The 21,893-nt window shown below is 54.5% G+C and overlaps 1 protein-coding gene across 1 annotated transcript in view; it reads right to left on the bottom strand.

Moving 5' to 3' along the window:
* LOC110484126 (uncharacterized) overlaps window positions 1-21,893 on the bottom strand; it is a 187,648-nt gene that overhangs the window by 66,125 nt on the left and 99,630 nt on the right. Inside the window, 1 exon segment of the mRNA XM_077789898.1 lies at window positions 6,588-7,243. Coding sequence (XP_077646024.1) covers window positions 6,588-7,243 — 656 coding nt within the window.

The following is a 21,893-nucleotide window of genomic DNA, read 5'->3' as shown; positions in this document are numbered from 1 at the left end:
CAGACCCTCCCAGTCCCTCCCAGTTTCCCCCAGTCCCTCCCAGTATCCCCAGCTCACTGTCCCGTGTCCCAGCCCCTCCCCGGGTGTCCCTGCTGCCGTCCCGGCTGTCCCTGGGGCTCCCGGCCGAGCTGCGCTGCGACGCCGTCGGCTTCTTCCCGCTGGACGTGGAGATCCACTGGGAGCATCGTGCCCATGGACACACCCGGCCACGCTTGGGGGACACTGAGGGGGACACCAAGGGGGACACCTTGGTGACCACCCTGGGGCCCGGCTGGGATGTGCCACACCGGGTCACTGTGGTGGTGGCGGGTGAGGGACACATGGGGACATCAGGGATGGGGTTTGAGGACACTTGGGGACATCAGGGATGGAGTTTGGGAAACCTGGGGACATCAGGGACAGGGTTTGGCCACAGCTGGGGACATCAGGAATGGAGTTTGGGACACTTGAGAACAGCAGGGATGGTGTTGGGGACACCTGGGGACATCAGGGATGGGGTGTGGATGGTCTTGGGACACCAGGACTGGAGCTGGGGACACCTGGGATGGGGTTTGGGACATTGAAGATAGAGTTGGGGACACCAGGACGGAGTTGGGGACATCAAGAGTGGGGTTGGGGACAGCTGGGGACATCGGGAATGGGGTTTGGAGGGTCTTGGGACAGCAGAGATGCCTGGGGACACTGGGGACAGGGTTGGGGACATCAGGAATGGGGTTGGGGACAGCTGGGATATGGCTGGGGACAGCTGGGACGGGGTTGGGGACACCGGGGATGGGGTTTGGGACACTGGGGACAGGACTGGGATCTCCTAAGGGACATCAGGAGCAGAGCTGGGGACATCGGGGGGTGGCCGGTGCCACCAGGACGGGCTCAGTGCCACCCGGAGGTGTCGGTGCCACCCGGGCGTGTCGGTGACGCGTCCCCAATGTCCCCACAGGTGCCACCATGCCCAGCGTGGAGGACATGGTGGGGATGGGCCTGGTGGACATTTGGAGAGGTCTGGGGAGGTTTGGGGACATCTGGGGACATCTGGGAAGGTTTGGAGACATTTGGGGAGTTTGGGGACATTTGGGGAGGTTTGGGGATATTTGGGGACATTTGGAGAGTTTGGGGACATTTGGGCAGGTTTGGGGACATTTGGGGAGTTTGGGGACATTGGGGACACCGGTGGGGTTGGTGGCACTGGAGGAGATTGTTCCAGTTTGGATTTTAAGGTTCTTTTTTAAAGCATTGATTAAAAAACCCAAAGCACGAATTTAAAGTCATTAAAGAACCAATTACCCAGCTCCAATTGTTCATTGGATTTTTTTTTAAAAGCAATTTTAGAAAAGTTCAGTTCCCATTTTATTGATTTTTCATCAAATCTTCGCTTTTGTCATGGGAGAGAGAGGGGCAAAAAAAGGAGGAAAAAGGAGAAAAAAGGAGAAAATAGGGAAAAAAAGAAAAAAAAAGGGGGAAAAAGGGAAGAAAGGATGGAAAAAAAGGGAAAAGAAAGGGAAAAAAAGGGGAAAAAGGAGAAAAACAGGAAAAAAAAGGAGATTTTCCCCTCATTGTTCCTTCTTCTCCCCATATCCAATTCAATAGCACTGAGTTATCAATAATCAATAGCAGTGAATTATTAATAATCAATAGCAGGGAGTTATCAATAATCAATAGCAGATTATCAATAATCAATAGCAGTGAGTTATAAGTAATCAATAGCAGATTATCAATAATCAATAGCAGAGTTATCAATAATCAATAGCAGATTATCAATAATCAAAACACCGATCAGTTGTTTCTGAAATTTTAAAAGTTTATTAGTAATAAAATAGTTATTAAAAATATTAAAAATAAAAATAAAGTAATAAGAAAAGAAACAAATTAATAATAAAATAATATTTAGAAATAAAATCAGAGTAATAAAATGTGGACAGTGAGGGTCAGGCACCACGAGATTATAAAAAACAAAGAATTTCGGACATCTGCGAGTTTTTGGGCACTGTGGAAAATAACAATCAGATGTTTTTGAAATTTTAAAAGTTTATTAGTAATAAAATAGTGATTAAAAATAAAAATAAAAATAAAATAATAACAAAAAATAACAATAATAAATAAAATCAGAGTAACAAAAATGTGGACAATGAGGATCAGAACACCACGAGGCAATAAAAAATGAAGAATTTTGGACATCCAGGAGTTCTTGGGCACTGTGAAAAACGCCACTCACTGGTTTTTAAAATGTTAAAAAATTACTGATTCAAAAAGTTAATTAGTAATAAAATAGTTATAAAAATAGCAATGAAATCGGAGCAATAAGAATCTGGACAATGAGAGTCAGGACGATGACAAGACAATAAAATCGAAGAATTTCGGACATCCGGATGTTTTTGGGAACTGTGGAAAACACCGATCAGTTTGGTTTTTGAAATTGTAAAAGTTTATTAGTAATAAAACAGTTATTAAAAACCAGCGATAAAATCAGAGCAATAACAATGTGGACAATGAGGTCAGGACAGTGACAAGACAATAAAAAGCGAGGGATTACGGACGTCCGGATGGTTTGGGCACTGAGCTGCCAAAACCACGCCTTGAACAAGGAATAACCTAAAAGCAGCAGCCTGTTGCATATTCATCGATCTCATGCATGATGCATCAATCCTGTCCAGCCACAGAGCCCGGAGCAGTGGCAGCCTCTGCTCAATCCCGCGGCGCCCGCAGGGCTGAGCGGGGCACGGAGAGTGAATTTCCTTTAATCAGGGAGCGCTTGTGGCAGCACATTGCTCTGCCTCCCAGCATTTTCCACAGAGGAGCACAGAGGGAAACGAAAGAGAAAACAATTTCTGTTTCTGCTCCTTGTTTTAGCATGTGGAACGTGTTTGGAGAATTGTTTAGCAATTTGTTACCCAAATTGGGGTGGTTGCTGGGTTGGGTTCTGGTGAGGATCGTTTGAGCCTGGGGCCAATCCAACCCACCTGGGGCTGGAATCTCAGAGAGGGTCACGAGTTGTGAGGAGTTACATTTGGGAGTTAGAAAAAGCAGTTTGTAGTTTTAGTATCTCCTTTAAACAATATATTAATAGAAAAAGCAGGTTTGTAGTTTTAGTATCTCCTTTAAACAGTATATTAATGTATATTAGTATAGTTCTAATAAAGAAACCATTCATCCTTCTGAGCTGGAGTCAGGCATTGTCATTTCTTCCCCCCGGCTCGCCTGCATTTACAATAAGCTGTAAATTCTTTTTCTCTGGAAGATTTCGGTGTCCTGCGGCTGCCGTCCCGGTGCAAGTACCTCATTCCTTTCTTCCCACGCACAGAGTTTCTATTTTAACCACAAAAGCTCCGTTTTAACCACAAATCTACATTTACCCTACCATTAAAATGTTAATACAGCACTACTAATCAATGTAACATAATACAAACCCTATTCAATATAATACTTGCAAAAGCCAACCATAAAATATGCATTTTTCACAGAGGACATCCCGAGGCTGCTGCAGGGACAGCGATGTCACCACTGTGATGTCATCGGGGACGGTGACATCCTCAGGGACATCGCTGCTGTCACTTCTCCCCCCTCCCCAAACCACACTGGATTTGAGACGAATTCGGGGAATTTTCATTGCAATTGTCCCAAATGCTGATGGGAATTCCTGGGGTGACGTCACTGGGGACACTTGGGGACATTCTGAGGACGCTCTGGGGACACTGATGGAGGTGGCGGTGGGCCAGGGGCTGAATGAGCCCCTCGGTGCCTTGCAGCAGAGCCGGGTTATAAATGACAATAGAATAATCAGCTTTTGAAATTCTGTATTGCCTTCTGCACATTGCTATCGAGCACGAGGATTTTGCTGTGGTACTTGATATTGATTACTGATAATTCCTTGCAGCTGCTCGCTGGTACAACAAAATCGATCCATTTATGTGTGCACCATATAACAAATTTACTGCTAGAGTAATGAACAGATATTATATCATAGGCCTTAATATATTAAAAATAGATAAACATTAAATAGATCAATAATAAACATTGAAATAGCGACTATGCAATGTTAAAATGCTTTTGTGTGACTGACTCAGGTGTAAAACAATTCAGTTGTTTCCCACATCTGTGGACCAGCCTCACCAGGTGATACCAGTGACACAAAGCTCAGAAGAATTTATGAATTTATCAGGGGGCCTGAAACAACAGGGTGGAACCATGAGAAGAAATCAAAAATATAGACTTAATCTACAGAATGTCCTGCAGACAAGTCAGAGGTGAGACCCAAACACGAGTTCCTGGGACACACAAACCTCCCGGGAGTGTTTGAATAATGTCAAAACTCAGGAGTGTGTTCCTGGCCCTGCAGTGGAACCGGATCCGGAGAACGAAGGGTTAAGTTGAGGGCGAGTTCTTTGGCCAGCCCCAAAACCCTTTTTTATCCCTGATTAAACTTTGTTTAGTAATCCCTTAGTGAACTTTGTTTTTCACACCCGGCTGGGATTTGGGGGGGCCGGGGGGGTCCCTGGACAGCCCCCGCTGCTGAGCACTGACCCCCCCTCACCGAGCACCGGGACCCCCCAAAAACCGCACCCGCACCCCTTCAGTGCCCCCGACCCCCCCGAGCACCGGGCCCGGACCCCCCTTTGTGCCCCCCACCCATCACGGGGGTTCCGCCCCCTCCCCTTTGACCCCCCAGAGCCGTGGGACCCCCGGGAACAGCGCCGGGAACGGGGGGCCCAGGGATGTGAGAATTGGATTCGTAAAGGATTCCCAAATCCTGGCAGAAAGCTCACACTGCCTTGGACTTGTCCATGCAAACTCTGAGATTTTATTGTGCCAGCGAGCAGCTGCAAGGAATTATCAATAATCAATATCAGTATGAGCACCTCAGCAAAATGCTGGGGGTCAATAGGAACCTGCAAAAGGCAATAGAGAAATGCCAAACCCAACAGAAAAAGCAGAAAAATGCAAAAGGCAGCAGGGGAATGCAAAAGCCTTCTGAGTGCTCTCACAATGGCCCCAGGTGCGGCTGGTAACGTCATCCCAGAAACTCCCATCAGCATGTGGGACAATGCCCATGAAAATTCCCAGAAAATTCTCCGAATTGGTCTCAGATCCCGCGCGAGGAGGGGACTGGTGACGCCAGCGCTGTCCACCAGGATGTCACTGTCCCTGATGGCATCAGAGCGGTGCCATCGCTGCAGCAGCCTGGGGAGATCCTCCACGGCTTTTTGGCACCGCTGGGCCAGGGCGCACCTGCTGGGCCACCGGGGCCACCGGAGCCACCACAGGGACTCAAGAGGAGGTCGTGGATGTCCCCAAGTGTCCCCAGCAGGTGATCCTTGCCCAGGCAGGCACTGGCATCCCACGGCTGCTCAAACTCGGCCACTTTGGCCACCAAGGCCTCAGGGACATCAGGGGACGCCTTCTTTGTCCCCTCCAGGATGGCCTCGATGTCCCCGAGCTGGCGCTGCAGCTCCTCGGGGAACCACCTGCCTCCTTCACACTCTTCCACCAAGCGCTCCAGCGGCCCCAGGGCCACCTGTGCCCAATGTCCCCTTCTGGTGGCCACCATGGCTTGGCTGCTGGCCACCACGGCCTCTCCCACGGCCTCGTTGGTGGCCGCAGCCACCTGGGCCTTGTGCATGGCCCTGCCAAGGCTCTCTTTTCCCTGCCCAGGGCCACCTTCAGCTGCTGGGCTGTGGCCACCAGGCTGCTCCCAGCTGTCCTCCTGCGGGTGGCCACGTTCTGCAGGTCCCCGGCCCGGATGGCAGCGATGGCCGCGTCCCAGCGGGTGTCATGGAGCTCGGTGGCATCCCAGGCCAGCAGGGCCCGGCTGTCCTCGAGCCTGACCACCAACTCCTGCCAGGCCCAGCCCGCAGCTCTCACATCGGCCCAGGTGCCCCTGGGGTGGCCCCAAGCATGGCCAGGGCCTGGCCCAGGGAGGGGACACCACGGTGGCCCAGGGAGGTGACACCGCCCTGCTCCAGGGTCTCATGGAGACTCCAGGTGAAGTTCCTCAGGTTCCCGTGCAGGGACTCTGGGGACATCAGCTGCTGCTCGTCCCTCTGTAACCCGGTCACGGTGGCTGCCACCTCACCCAGGGTGGCCACCACATTCACCAGTGACTCCAGCTGGTAGGGGGACACCTGGGGAGGAGACAGGGGTGGTGTCAGGGACCTGGTGGCACTTGTGGCCTCCTGCGGTGGCACCAGTGCCCTCCCAGGGTCCCCTTTGTCCCCTCCCTGGAGGGCTCTGCTGCGTCCTCTGTCCCTTTGTCACCCCCTCATCCCCTCTGTCACACCCCTGTCACCCCCCACTGTCCCCTCTTCTTGCCCAGGGAGACTTAAACTGTGTCTGTGTCTCCCACAGTTTCTGCTCAGTCAGGCCTCAGATATGGGGCCCCTTTATCAGCTCCATTGCTTTACTCTCTGTTTTATTCCCCATACGGGGGCACCAGGGCTCTGCCCCACGGGGGCCACTGGGGATCATCCAGCCTGGATCCTCCCATGGGGGATGGAGCTGCAGCAGCGCACCAAGCTCTTCCCTCACTCTCTTCCCTCACTCCAAGCTCTTTCCTCACTCGGGGCACTCACAGGGCTTCCCTTAGTGGTGCCTCCATTGGTGTTTGGTCAAGGTTGATCTCTGTGTGAAGCTCTTCCCACACTTCCCACACTCGTAGGGCCTCTCCCCGGTGTGGATGCGCCGGTGCACGGTGAGGTCGGAGTTGTGCTTGAAGCCCTTCCCGCAGTCAGGGCAGCGGAAGGGACTCTCCTCTGTGTGAATCCGCTCATGCTTGAGGACATCAGAGCTGGTCTGAAACCTCTTCCCACACTGGGGACACTCATAGGGCCTCTCCCCAGTGTGGATGAGCTGGTGTCTTCTCAGGTGTGAGCTCTGCCCAAAGCTCTTCCCACAATCCAAGGACTCATAGGGCCATTGCCCAGCGTGGATCACCTGGTGCACCATCAGGCCAGACATGTCTTTGAAGCTCTTCCCACACTTCCCACACTCGTAGGGCCTCTCTCCAGTGTGGATGCGCTGGTGCACGGTGAGGCTGGAGTTTTCCTTGAAGCCCTTCCCGCAGTCGGGGCAGTGGAAGGGCCTCTCCTCTGTGTGACTCCGCTCGTGTCTGAGGACACAGGAGCTGGTCTGAAACATCTTCCCACACTCCCCACACTCGTAGGGCCTCTCCCCAGTGTGGATCCTCTGGTGCTGGATCAGGTGGGAGCTCCACCTGAAACCCTTCCCACATTCCAAGCACTTGTGGGGCTTCTCCCTGCCATGAGGCTTCTCCACCAGCTCCGAGCTCCGCCTGGATCTCCGCCCGCCTTCCTGGCTCAGGGGGGCTCTTTCCTCCCCGCAGCTCCCTGGGCTGGGTTTGCAGCTCCTCCTCCTGCAGCATCTCCGGGGCTTTTCCTCCTCCTCCATCCAGCCACGGCCTGGAAATGAAAACTCCTGGTTTGGGGAAAAAACAAGAGAAGAGCACCTTAGACTGGAGGTTCCTCCTTGCCCAAGTTCATCCCAGGAAGTCATTGGGAATCTTGTGTCTCTAAGAACCTCCAAAACACCAAGATTCAGCCCAAAAATCCCACAAACTTCAAGACACAGATCAAAAACTCCCCAAACATCACAAGTCAGCAAAAACCTCCTCCAAAACAGGAAGATTCAGCTGCCACATAAAACCAAAGCACCAACATTTAGCCCAAGAAAGCTCAGAAACAAGAAGATTCACCCCGTGAAAATTGTGGATCCCCCTCCACAGTCACCTGCTGCTTGTGGGGGGAGCAGCGCTCCTGGGGCTGGGGGGAGGCTGCAGACACAGGGAGGGGTGGAACCTTCTGCTGCTTCCTCTTTCTGCTCCTCCTCCTCCTCCTCCTGTGTCTCTGCTCTTCCTCACACTCCTCTTCCTCCTGCTATTCCTCCTTCTCCTGCACAATCCCCCCTTCTCATGCCACCTGCACCGTTTGACCATTTTGTTCCTCAAGCCTGCTTCTCCTTCCCTTCTCCTCCTGCCCCCAGGCCCAGCACCCACTGCCGGCTCCCTCTTCCCCCCAGCCCCACAGCATCCCAGCGCAGGGGCAGGGATGGAGCTGGGGCAGGTCGGGCTGGGGCAGCGCTGGGCTCTCGGCCGCTCCCGCCCGCACTCGGTCCCCACTGCAGCCGCTCCCGCCAGGACAGCGCGGGGGGCCCGGCCTTGGCGCTGCCCCACTCCCACCTCCCCAAATTCCCCTCGCGGGGCCATGGGGCCGAGGGGGGGCGCAGGTGGGTCCAGGTGGGGAACGCGGGGAGCTGCGAGTCTGCCTGGCAACTGGTGAGTCATCAGCGCCGCGGGCTCTGATTGGCTGAGCTCTGCCCGAGCCCTGGGGCTGCAGCACAGAGGGGACACCCTGCTCCAGGGGGGATGTCCCACAAACGGGGGACCCCATGGAAGGAACCACAGGAAAGTGTCTTTACAAACAGGCGCTCTGAATCTGCTCGGAGATAGGGCCAAAGAACTTTTATGTTAGGAAGTGACAGGAGAAGACATCGGTTTCAGAAAATTTTACTCATTGATGACACAGACTGCTGCTCAGCCAAGGTTCTGCTCTATTCATGAACTTCCAGAAGAACAAGACTTAACAGAGCCATGAATATCGTTTGCTATATGAAAGCATGGAGTATATAAAGGTGGGTATGTAATAGGTGGATTGGAAAGTCTGTACCTCCCAAGTACTTCAGCCAGCGGGGAAAGCAGAGGGAGATGTGGCCAGGAGAATTAGGATGAAAAGGAAGCTGTGTCCTCAAACAATTGGAGAGATCCCATGAGGACTGTCCCCTACTCTTTCCCATTTTCAGGAAATAAATTATTTTATAAGATTCGTCTCTCTGCTCTGTGGACAGAATCCTCTGGTGATGTCAGTTTTTCTGCACACCCTGGGGCCCATCCGGAATTCCTTCCACCCTCCGGGGCGGCGGGCAGGGAGTGCAGCTGAAGGTGCCTCACCCACTTTGGGTGATCGGCTCCCTTGGCTGGCGGCAGCACCGGGGATTGATTGGGGACCCGGGAGTGACCAGGAGACAGACGAGTGACACATCAGGGGGTCTGTGAAGAGTCAGAAGGTAGAGAGCACTGAAAATCTCATCAGTGAGTGCCCTGGGATCTTTGGGGAGTGAACATGGCAGGGCACCCATGGAGGGGAGAAAAGGGAAAGCCAGGAAGGGGGCCTGGCCAAAGGGATGATGATCCCAAAATGTCTCTGAAGGGTCCCTTGGGAGAATGCAGAGGAAGTAGAGAAGGCATTTGGACAACAGGGGATGGATGGTGTTGGTGTGCTGGGAAGGAATCAGGTGAAGGGGAGCGTGCAAAAATATGGTTCAGGCAAGAAGCAGCAGGAGGAATCTATATGGTAAGAAAAAGGATGATGGCAAAGAGGAGGAAGAGAAAAATACTCAGGATTGGGATGTTTTTCCACAGAGTCTTAACCTCACAATTTGCCAGCTAATATTTTGAATTCCCAGTTGCCCAAGACAAGAAAAGCAGGAGGTCAGGATGCCAGGGGTTTCTCTGCGCTGGCAGCGGCAGCACCGGGCGCAGAGGTGCGGCACCGGGAGCACGGGCTGGGGCCTGTGGGGAGCTGCGGGGCCGGGCCGGGGCTGTGGGGCAGCCGGGGCTCAGCGCCGGGCGCTGCCTGACCCCACCAGCCCCAGGCAGGGCCGGCAGTGGCCCCCGGCCCCCAGGAGGCTGCGGGACGCCCCGGCCGCTGCCCGGCCCCGGGGAGCTGCCGGCCCTGCCCGCCGGGGGGGCCGCCTTTGGACACTGCGGCAGGACAGGCACCGGCTCTGCCACACGGGCTGGGCAGGGACCCTGAGCACAATGGGGAACACAAAGGAACAGCTGGGAAATGCAGAGTGCACATGGAAGGATCAGGATTTTCTGTTCAGGATTTGCTTTGGGTCCCTGCAGAAAGGAAAGGTTTTGCAGCAAGCTCAGCAGCTCTCAGAGGATGAGCACCCACAGGCAGTGACCGGGGCTGCAGGAGTGGCACAAGAAGCCCTGCAGCACTTGGGCACAAGGGCACAGCAGCTGAAGGCAAGAAGGGATGAGCAAAAGGCCAAGCTGAAGGCAAAGGTCATGGCAGAGTTCCCACAGCCCCTGAGGGATCAACCCCAGGGCCCAAGGGGGCCCCAGCACCCAGGGCATGACGGGGTCGGCCACAAGCACCTGGCAGAGGCATTGCCCTCCTGGCCAGGGCAGAGCCCACCCAAACAGCCCCTGGGAAGGAGTCAGGGCTCCAGCTGCAGCCCACAAGGACACTGCAAGCACAGACAGCAGCACCCTCAGCAGGAGCAAGTCCACCCCTGCATGGACATAGATTGGCAGGGCTCTCTGAGCTCCCATCCCACCGGGGACCCACCACACTGGAGCCCTGGAGAACGCTCAGTCTTGACCTGAAAATGAAGAAAATGTCTTTGTGGATGGCTCTTCAAGGGCAGCAGAAGGGAAAAGAGTTCCAAGACACGCTGTTATTGAGGAAAGGGAATCAGACAAAGCGCAGGTTACCCCCATGGTCAGCTCAACCGGCACAGCTGTGTGTGCTTGTAAGAGCCTGGCACTGAAATGCCCTGAGCAGGAAGGCTTCAATATCTTCTGGTGACACCATCTCACCTAACAGGGGGGAAAAAGCAATTCTGACTGCTCAGCAACCACTGGATCACTTATTAAGGTATCTCTAAAAGAAATCATTCCAATAAAAGGGATTGTAGAAGCAACAAACTCAGACAGCAGAACTCATTTTACAGGAAAAAATCCTCCAGGGGGTTATGGCAGCTTTAGGAATACAATGGGACCTCCATAACCCCTGGCACCCCAAGAGCTCAGGATGGGTACAAAGAATGAAAGGGGAAAGAAAGAAATACCTTTGGAAGCTGGGGATAGAGACCAAGATGCCATGGGTACGGCTTTTGCCATTGGCTTGGGTAAGAAGAAGAGCCAGGGCCAGGGCAGATATTCAATTATTACCCTTGTAATTGATCTCAGGAATTCCTTACTCTGGGAATTCTCCACCTAGTGCAGGGTGGAGATAAGGGATGCACATTTAAAGCAGTCTGTGGCCAGAATCCTGTCTCTGGTGCAATCTCTCCCACAGGAAGCTGGGCTGGCACAGAGCCTGCCTTGGCACTTTGCTGCTGCCAACATCCAAGCAGGACATGGGCTCTGCCTGAGGAGTGCAAAGCAGCACCACTGGTGGCCAAGTGGCGTGGCCCATGCCAAGGGGCCCCGAGGCCAGAAACAGCCGCCAGCACAGCTGAACACGGGGGGACCCCTCAGCCTGGGCTCCAGGTCTCTGCAGCCCCGGAGATTTGCACTTCCCGCCTGCAGCAGGAGGATGGGAGGCCCCCCTGAGCCTGCACTGAAGGCAGCGCAGCAGCAGCCAGGGCTCCACAGCGGGGCAAGGCCCTGGGCCTGCCCACACCTCCTCTGCTGAAATCCTCGGCCTGGCCACCCTCCCTGGGCAGCTCCAGCCACCGGGGCCAGCCCTTGCTGCCACTGCTGCAGCTTCAGTGCTCGCTGGGCCTGCACTGCCACAGCTGCTGGGGAGACACCGGGACAATTCCACTCTGGCTCTCACTCACACTCACACACTGCCCTGCCTGCCAGTGCATCCATGGAAAATAGACCAGCTCATAGACTTGAACATTGTTAACCTTTGATTTCTCTACTCAGGCTTGCTTTGCCTTGGCCTTGGGGAAAGAAATGTTAAAGGTTTTGTTAAGGGATGTTACACCACTCAGTGGAGATGAGTTTAACACCTCAACACACTGGGAATGGCCCAAAAGATACCCACAAAGATAACGACCAGCAGCAAAACATCAACCCCAGCAGCAAACAGCAACCAACACCTACCCCAGACACTGCCCCCGGCAGGGCTGCAGACACCTGGTCTGCAAAAGGCTGAGAAGGAAATCCAGCACTTCCCACCTCATTAACAGCACAAGCAAAGGAATCCGGGTCCAACTGGAAACCAAATACTAAAAACTGCACAACTTGAAACTACAGAACATTAAACCAGTGCATTTAGACTGTATCCAGTTTGGGAAAAATAGACTAAAACCCACATGTCATGGAACAATTTTCTTTGCACACCCGGGCTGTGTGGGGATGGAATGATTTCTGTTGCACATCCTGGCCAGAATCAAGGAATGCCTTGACTCTAACACTAAACCTATTGGTGGAGTTTTTCTTTTTCCTGCAGTTCCAATGCAAAGTTTAGAGAATTAGAGTATATTTTTGTAATAATCCCTCTTCTATATTGCCGGTTATGTTTGGGTCAGAGATGTGAAAATGAATTTTTACTCCAAGGAGAAGTAGAAAAAAACTGAATTGCCTTGGAATTTTTTGTGTATGTTTCTGTAAGAGATACAAAAATTTTTTTCTGGGTTTTTCAACATTCACCTTTAGGCTGTACTTCGCAAAAATAGAAGAGATTTAAAGGTCACCCTTTAAGTCACAAATATTAAATGGATGATTTGAAGGGGAAAAAAAAAAAAAGAAGCAGGTTGTGGGGGGGGCACATGTGAGGCTGCTGAAGCTCCTCTGGAAGAGAAGCTGCATTCCAGGCACCCAGAAGGAGCTTTAGAAATTCAAATTAACACTGCTGGGGCAAACTGGGGACAATGTACCTGGCTCTTCTTGCCTGGGGCAGGAATTGGCTGATTCCCTCTGCCCCTCACCCCAAGCTCTGCCTGCTTGCACAGATGGAATCTGCACAGCTGAAGGCAGAGCCCATGCTGAGGATCTCTGACTCTGCAACAGAAATGGCTGAAGCTGCAAAGGGAAACAGCAAATGGAGAATGTTGTGAAAACTTCACTAAAATATGGGGGGGGCTCATCCCTCTGCCCACTCCAACATCTGCTGTCACTGTCTGTGCTGTACAGGGTGTATCAGAGCACTGGGGCTTTTGCTAGAACAAGTTCAGGGAAATCAGTTGGAATTCAAGTATTAGATGATATAATTAGAAAAAAGTGGTCAATTGATGGAGCCCCAGCTGAAGGGAGCACCCAAAAATGGGGAAAAGATTAATGGCCACCAGAACAAATCCTACAACACCATGGATCAGCCCCTGAGAACCCAAACCAATTCATATCAGGAGACAGAGAACCCATTTATCATTTCAATGGCATCATTAGATTACAAGCTGTCCTCCGAATAAGAACCAACCAGACAGCTCCAGCTCCTGACCTTCCTGCTGACCAATCCACTGAAATGAGAAACACAACATTTCACCGGGGGATGGGATCAGATTATCTGTGAGCAGAAAAAACAGGAGTTTGTGGAAAACTAAATGGCTCAAACTGCTACTGGTAAAGAGATGACAAGGGAAAAGTGGTAAAAAAGCTAACAAAGGAAATAGGAAAGCACTTTATGTATTGTTCCAAACACGGAAAGGATGGGAATGGGACACACTTTCGTGGCTCCCTGGCACACCAGAGGTCAAACGAATGCTGCTTCTCCTCTTCTGTGCTGCAGCAACTCTCATCTTTTTACCATGCTCCACACCTTGGCAGTGCAGCTCATCCAGCAGCTGAGCCAGGGCATGCAGGCGGCAGCCAGGCCTCCTGATCCACAAACGCTACAAAAGGACAGGGAATGAGGGCACCGAGAATAATCCCAAAACCAAAGAGGACCCGGGAAGAACAAAACAGAGTCAAGGAGTGAATCTGCCTGGAGATAGGGCCGGGCACTTGTAGATAAGGGGAGAAACCATCAGTTCCAATAAATGGTACAAATTGACCCAGAGAGCTGCTCAAAGTCCCGCTACATTCCCGAACTTCGAGGAGTAGAACAAAGACTTAACAGAGCCATGAATATCGGCTGTTCTACAAAAGGAGGGTGCACATTAACGAGGACAGGCTCCAGGCGCATCGGGAAGTCGGAACCTTCCAAGGAACTCAGCCGGTGGGCAAAGGCAGAGGGAGATCGGCCGGGAAAATGAGGATAAAAAGGAGGCTGCGGACTACAGCCACGGCAGAGAGCGCACGGCAAATGCCCCACGGCCTCTGCCCCTGCTCGGCAATAAAGTCACTTTGACAGGACTCCTCGCTCTCCCCCGGGCACACGAACCTCCGGCGACGGGAATTTCCCCGCCCGCTCCCGGCCGCGGGGCAGCCCCTCTGTCCTACCCACAGCAGCCGGGCCGAGCCAGCGCTGCTCCGGCAGCGGCTCCTGCCCGGCCCCGGCGGGAAGGAGACCGCGGGCAGCCGCTCCCGCAGCGCCCTCAGCCCGGGGCCGGCACGGGCCGGACACGGCACCGGCGAGCCGCCGGAGCCCCCTGCCGCCCCCTCCGCCCGCAGCCGGCCCCGAGCCCCCGCAGAGCCCAGCGCGGCTCCCACCTGCGCCGGGGCCGCCTCCGAGCTCCGCCGCCGCCGCCTCACCGCGCTCCGGCCGCTGCCGCCGCTGCCGGGCCCGCACAGCCGCTCGGCCAATGGCGGCGCTGCGCGGCCACGGCCGCCCTCAGCCCGCCGCCGGGGCCGCGCCGCGCCCCGCTCCCACCAATCAGCGCGCCGCAACCGCGACTGACGGCACCGGCGGCCAATGGCAGCGAGCTCGGGGCGGGCTCTGCGCACGGCCCCGCCTCGCCCCGCGCTCTCGGCGCCCCCGGGCTGCGTGAGGGGAAAGCCGGAGATGAGGAACAGCCCCGGCACGGGCCCGGGCCGAGCCGGGATTGAGCTGCCCACACGAACAAACTTCTCCGCGCCTCCCGCCACGGCTTTCCCGGCCCTGCGCCTCCCGTGCCTCCGCCTCTGCGGGAAGCCCAGGAGCCTCACTTCTCCTGCCCCTCGTGAGCGCATCAGTGCTTCGCTTTGATTTCCCCCGAAAAGGGAAACCTGCCCCAAGCCCTGTGGGTGGGTGGGGCAGGGGAGAGATTTCTGGCAGAAAACTCCAAAGACGCGGAGCAGGAGAAGGAGAAGTCAGTGCAGAGCCTTAAATGCAGCTTTCCCCACGCCTCCCTGCTCCCAGCTGCACCTCCTCCCCCGGCAGGGCAGGAGACAGGGAATGGGGCCATGCTCAGCTCATCCCCCGGGGCTTCTCCCTCTGCTCAGGGACAGGAGTCGTTCCCTGCTGCACCCTGCGCTCTCTCCCGGCCGAGACTTCTCCAGGAACTTCTCGGAGCGGAGTCCATCCCCTGGGCACAGCCCCCTCCGAGTGCTGCAGCGTGGGTCACTGTGCCACGGGCTCAGTCCTGCCAGGACAGGCTGCTCCAGCGGGGCCCCTCTGCCCGCGGGCTCACAGCCTCCTCTCAGGCATCGCCGAGCTCCAGCCCGGCTCCTGCAGGGGCTGCAGGGGATCTCTGCATCCCCATGGACCTGCAGGGGATCTCTGCATCCCCATGGACCTGCAGGGGATCTCTGCAGCCCCATGGACCTGCAGGGGATCTCTGCAGCCCCATGGACCTGCAGGGGATCTCTGCAGCCCCATGGACCTGCAGGGGGATCTCTGCATCCCCATGGACCTGCAGGGGGATCTCTGCATCCCCATGGATCTGCAGGGGATCTCCGCAGCTCCATTGTAATATATGTTATGGAATAATTTGTGCTTGTGTAAAATATACATCAAGTCAGTTGTGCTTGTAGAAAAAGATTCTTAAAGTTTTATATGACCAGTGGCTGCAGCCGGGGCTGGAGAAACCAGTTGGCAGAGAAAGAAAGACCTAATTTACAAATAAAAAAAGGTAGCTGGGTGCAGAGATGGGCTCTTTCCGGGGACAATCCAGGAGACACCCAACGTTTAACCCCTGGTCTGCCGGGGAGCCAGGAAACCAGGCACACGGGCATCCCGCCCTTGCAGCTGCTGAGGAGGCTGCTAGGCTGTGCTTCAGCAGAGGAGATGGAATGTGGCTTACCACTCTGCCCTTGTCTAAAAACGGAGAATGGGTCAGGAGGTTTGGGATCTGAGCACACAGCAGCCTGGCCCAGGCACAGGCCATGGTGGGACAGGGGCACAGGAGCCTTCTGTGACTGACCGTGGCTCTCTGGTTTCTCTCTGCAGACTGCCAGCTCCTCATGCCATGGAAACGGCCCCACTTGGCTGCCAGTCTGGGAGGGCTGGAGGGCTGTGGGTATTCATTTGCTGTCAAAAATAAATTGTGTTTTTTTGTCATTGTCATTGTCATCATCAGAACATTTCTTTCATCCTTTTCCAAGTTTTTGGCCCCTCCAGGGTAATATTTTTGTGTCCTTCCTCAGACAGTTGATGGCATTTGGATGGGGGGTTAAGCAATGTGAAAAGTTCAACAACAGCTCCAGTTGCCAACTGCAGCAGCCCCTTCAGGAGCCCTGAGCTACCAGCGAGGTCCACGTGTGCCTTGCAAAAGGGAGTGGTTTGCAGCGATGGGGTTGGTGCCCTGCTGCAAAAGCTGGGAGCAGATCAGAAGTGGCAAAATGCCATTTTGGCTCAACCCCCACCCAGGTTCTTTATCTTTTCCCTCTGCTCGGTGATAGGCAGACAGGGCTGGATCCAGCGAGGTTCAAGTTCTGGATGCTCCCTGGCATCAAAGGGATCAATTAAACTCTTGTATGCAGTGACTGCAATAGGACTACTGAAGGAAAAAAGGGAATGCCATGAGATGGGGAACCCTTCTTGTCTCCTTTGTCTCCCCAGGAGCCCCTTGGAAAGGGAAATACCCACTGGGTTTATCTGACTCCTTCCCAGCCAGCCCTTCCCTCGCTCCCGGGTCTCATTTGCTCCGCAGGATTCACCAGCTCGCTCAGCTCAGAGGAGCTCTCAGAGGAGAAAACGCTGCCTGGCGTGGGGCTGCCTGATCCCTGTCTCACCTTGATTCCATTTGCCCCCTCCCTGCCCCATCCAAGAGACCGAAGGATCCCCCACAGCCCCACGGTCCTGCAGCAGATCCCGGCACGTTCCCTGCTCCGCTCCTTGGTGCCCTGGGAGGCTCCAGAGCCCTCCCTGTGTGCGGGACAGCGGCTGCAGCACCGCTGCGCCCGCGGGCGAGCAGCGCCCAGGAGCAGCTGCGCCAGCTCCGAGCCTGAAGGGAATCCTCAGCGCACACAAATGACAGCTGGCACTTCAGGGGCTGGCAGGAGAAGCTCAACCCATCTGCTCGCTGCCCTTCCCAGCCATGGCCACGCTGGTGCAATTGGAAGAGTCGCCCCTGCCCAGGAATCTCTCAGGTCGAAGAGAGGAGCAAAAGCCACGGGTTTCTGAGGTGTTAGCTGCCACTGCCTCTGGTTTTCCTTCCAATTCCTAAGGGGTTTTGACTGGTTTTACCATTTCAACACTTTCTGTGTAGAATGCTTATTTTATGATTGGCTTTTCACAAATGTTACAATGAATATTATATGTGTAATGTTAGAAAGTTATGCTGTATTCATTCTCTTAAGTAGTGTGTTAAATAGAGTTTTAGGTAACAACATAATATTAAAATAGAAACTCTGCGATGTAGGATTTTTTTACTTGCCCAAGCAAGAGATGAGATAATCAATAAACTCTTCACACAGGGATGGCGGTGACTTGGGGCACATAGAGTTACAACCTCCTTATCAGAAAAGACAAACATTCTTCCATCTTGTCTCCATCTTTATGGAAGCACCAGGATTAAGGGAAAGAAGTTGACAAAATCCAGAAAAGTTCCTAATTTGCAAGGAATTTCTGCATCATGTATGAGATACATGAATATGCAATAGGCTATTGCTTTTAAGGTTATTCCTTTGTTCACAAGGCATGCTTGTCCTGGCTTAAGTGTCTGAGAGCATCTGGACGTCTATAATTTTTTTGCTTTTTATTGTCTTGTAATTGTCCTAACTCTAAATTTGATTACTCTAATTGTGTTACTATTTTTATAACCATTTTATTATTATTAAACGTTTAAAATTTTAAAAACCAAGTGATTGGCGTTTTTCACAACGTTCCAGGCTCCCGGGGACCCCCTTATCGGTATGTCCGACCCCGCAGGCTGCAGAGGGTCCCCCCGCTCCGGTGCCGCCCTTCTCCGCTCCCAGCCCCGCCCCGCCGGTACCGGGCGATCCCCGGTGGCTCCGGGCTGACGATGCAGCGCCTGCCCCGGGCAGCCCAACCCCACCGCGGGAGGGTCCCACGCATCCCCGGCCCAGCGCCGGGGCTCTGCCGGCAGCCAGCACCGGGACCCCAGAATTCTGCTGTCCCGGGGCCACCGAGCGGGCACCCGGCCCTTGGCCCTGTTATAGATACATATTATAATATTGGCTTTTTGCAAATATTCCATTGGATTTTATATGTGTGGTGTTACAATAACTTTGTTATATAGTTTTTATTTCTGTTGTTCATTGATTAAGCTCAGACATACTAGTGCCATAGCTGATAGAAGCATGCTTGTGTTAAAATTCCTGCTTGGATGGGATAACATCCAGTGAGCACAGGATGAGGACACCTGTACAGATCTGCCAACCATCAGCACTCACCGTCTGAAGGCAGTGTGGGCCGGGGCCAAAACTGAAGATGATGATAAAAAAGGACCAAAACCACAACCAAGGAATACACATGCCCTAAAGAGGTGCAACCTAGGAGGAGCCATGCTAAACAGTTCTTGGAATATGTAAACTAGCTTGGGAAAAAGTTTACTATGCATAAGGGACTATGAATATGCAACCGGCTGGTGTAAGGGAAAAGATATTCAAGGGGTATCTCCGGAGATAACCGTGTGCTCTTGGCTCAGTGCCGAGATGCACCCGGCCGCAACAACCTTTGCTCTATGGCCCTTGTCTCCTCTTGTCCTGTATTAAACTTTTTAAATGTTCCCAGGGCAGTGAAGGTGTTTTTCCCAGCCCCGAGCAGAGAGCTCTGCCCGGCGGCTCCCGGGAAAGGCGGCGGCGCTCGGCAGCGGCCCCGGCCCGCCCGGCCCGCGGGAATTCCCCGCAGCGGGACAAAATCCTGCCCCGAAGGAGCGCTCGGAACGCCGCCTGCGGCTCCTCCGTGCCCCGCAGGTGCCGCAGCTGCCCCGCTGCGGCAGGCGCGGCTCTGGAGCAGGGAGGCTCTGCGGGACCCCCGGGCTGTGCCCCCTCCCGGGCCGTGCCCCGGGGCTGATGCTCGGCCCGGGCTCTCTCGCTGTCCCGGCTCCCGCAGGCTCCCGGCGGGAGCGGCACCGCCCGCCCGGCGCCGCAGGGCCGAGCCCTGCCCAGCAAAGGCTCCGTGTCCACGGCCGGGCCCTGCCGGGGCTGCGGCCGCTGCCCGGCCCGGCACAACCCGCAGCGCCCGGCGCGGCTCCCTCCAGCCGGGCACTGCGGCTCCAACCGGGCGGAATATTCAGCGCACGGAATCTCTGTCAGCGCTGCTCACATTGCAAAACCAGCTGCTGCCGAGGCAATCCCAGCTCCCGCTGAAGCCTTCCACCCAAAATGCTGCCTTCAGCTCGGACACACCGGTAAGAAACCCAAGAGCAAACTGGAAGCTGATTAGAGAATCTTGCACAATCACACCCAAGAACATTTTGTTACAAAATCACAAATATTAACAGAAGCTGAGAAAGTCAACAATGTTAGAAAACAAGCTTCCAACAATGGGACTCGAAGAGCTAAGAGCATGTGTTTGAATGGAATAAGCCCTCTCTGACATGTGAGCAATGCCATGGAATTTCTCAAACCAGGGAAATAGGGAGGCCTGGCAGCAGCAGCTTCACACACAGCAATGACAGAGAACAGGGCAGGGCAAGAGGCTGACAAAACTCTAACCGCTACTTGCAATGAAGTACCTTTGTTTCCAGTTCTAATCTAGCCACTATTAATATAGAGTCCAAAAGACTAAAAATACTAGTAATAATAATAACAACTGTACCATTAATAGCAAAAAATTGAGAGAATAGAAATAATAAGAATTAATAGTGGTAATAAAAACCCTACCATACTTATACCAGGTTTGCATGGCCAGGTTTTGGTAAGGCAGGGGATCTAGGAGCAGCTTCTGTGAGAGCAGCTGTTCCTCCATGTCCCACAGAGTCAATTCCAGCTGGCTCCAGGACAGACTGGCTGCTGGACAAGGCTGGCCCAGTTAGAAATGGTGGTAACACCTTTGAAATAAGAGATTTAAGGAAATGGGTGATCCTGGAATTGTGGCTGTGAGCAGGGAGGAACAGGGTGAGGACCTGTGAGGGGAACAGCTCTGCACACCCCCAGGGCAGGGCAGGGCAGGAGGGGCAGGAGCTGCTCCAGCTGCTGGAGCTGATTGCCCTGAGATTCCCTGGTCAGTCCCTGGGGAGGCAGCTGGGCCCTGCAGCCCATGGAGGGCACGGAGGGCAGAGATGCACCTGCAGCGCCTGGAGGAGCCCGTGCTGGAGCAGGGGGATGCCTGAGCGGAGGCTGCGACCCCATGAGAAACCTGTGCTGGAGCAGGGACCTGGCAGGGACCTGCAAACCCCTGGAGAGGAGCCCACGCGGAGCAGGGCCCTGCCAGGACTTGTGAGCCCATGGAGGAGCGAGCCACGCTGCAGCAGCTTGTGGAGAACTGCTGTCCGTGGGATGAACTCACCGTGGAGAAGTTCATGGAGAAGTGTCTCCAGGAGGGACCCCTGGCACAGCAGGGGAATGACTCCTCTCCCCAAGCAGCAGGAGAAACAACAGGGGATGAACTGACCAGAGACCCCATTCCCTGTCTCCCTGCACCCACTGCGGGGGGAGGTAGAGATGGGAAGGAGGGAGGAAAGGGCAGAAGGTGTTTTTAAAGCTTTGTTTTACTTCTCACTATCCTGCCCTGATCCAGATAGCAAAAATTCCATTAATATCTCCAATTTTGAAAATGGTTTGCCCATGATGGCATTTGCTGAGTGATCTGTCGCAGTCCTTAGCTCAACCCATGAAGCCTTCATTCTGTTTTCTCCCTCCTGTGCATCTCTGGAGGGGAGTGAGAGAGCAGCTTTGGTGGGTGCCTGACATCCAGCCAGGGTGAACAGCCAACACTTCCTTTCCTTCATTCATTCTTTCTTTCCAGAGGTCACTGTGAAGGGGTTGAGTGGGGCTTTGACAGAGGGAGTGAAGGTGGTGGGGAGTGGTGGGGACAGAAGCCACAGGGACGAGGGACAGGCATCAGAGGGGCCTGGGCAGCTGGCAGGGGGCACGGCCTGTCCCCTGGCCCAGCAGCAGGGGACAGGGGGCACAGCCTGTCCCCCTGGCCCAGCAGCAGGGGACAGGGGGCACGGCCTGTCCCCCTGGCCCAGCAGCAGGGGACAGGGGGCACGGCCTGTCCCCCTGGCCCAGCAGCAGCCCCGTGCCCTGCCCAAGGCGCTCCCAGCAGGGGCTGGGCCCCAGAGGCAGGGGGAGACCCCAGTCCCAGGGCAGCGTTTCTGACCCGTCCCCTGTCCAGCCCAGCCTGCCCCGTGTGCGCAGTGACTGCTGGCACGGGCTGCCCTGGACACTGTGACCTGCTGGGGACACTGAGAGCTGCCCCGCTGTGACACTGCCCTTGGGATTGCACAGGCACCAAACAAACCCCAGCCAGCACCGCCCCTTGTCATGTCCCAGGCACCGGAGAGCATCAGAGCCAGCCCCGCTCCTGGTGATGTCCAGGCACCAGGGCACATCCCAGCCCCGCTCCTGGTGATGTCCCAGTCACCAGGGCACATCCCAGCCCCGCTCCTGGTGATGTCCCAGGCACCAGGGCACATCCCAGCCCCGTTCCTGGTGATAGATTTCAGGGGCACAAAAACAGTTGCAGACTTCCCATACTTTAGGGATCCATTAAGCACAGGAAAACGGCAAGGATTCATTTGTCACGTATGCATGGGAAAGGCAGAAAGGTCAGAACGAGGAAGACTTATTTTGCTTCTTCATTTTGGAGACCCCTCCCCAAAATGGACCCCCAACTCATTTCAGGGAACAGAACTACACATGCTTAATTGCCTTTTTGCCAATTAGCACATGAAACGGAGCAGAGGAAGTGACAGGGATATGAATATGCATTCAT

This window comes from Lonchura striata, chromosome 39 (assembly GCF_046129695.1).
Source record: "Lonchura striata isolate bLonStr1 chromosome 39, bLonStr1.mat, whole genome shotgun sequence".
In the NCBI taxonomy this organism is placed as follows: domain Eukaryota; kingdom Metazoa; phylum Chordata; class Aves; order Passeriformes; family Estrildidae; genus Lonchura; species Lonchura striata.
The sequence above is the reverse complement of the archived record's forward strand: the minus strand, read 5'-3'. Positions and strand labels throughout refer to the sequence as shown.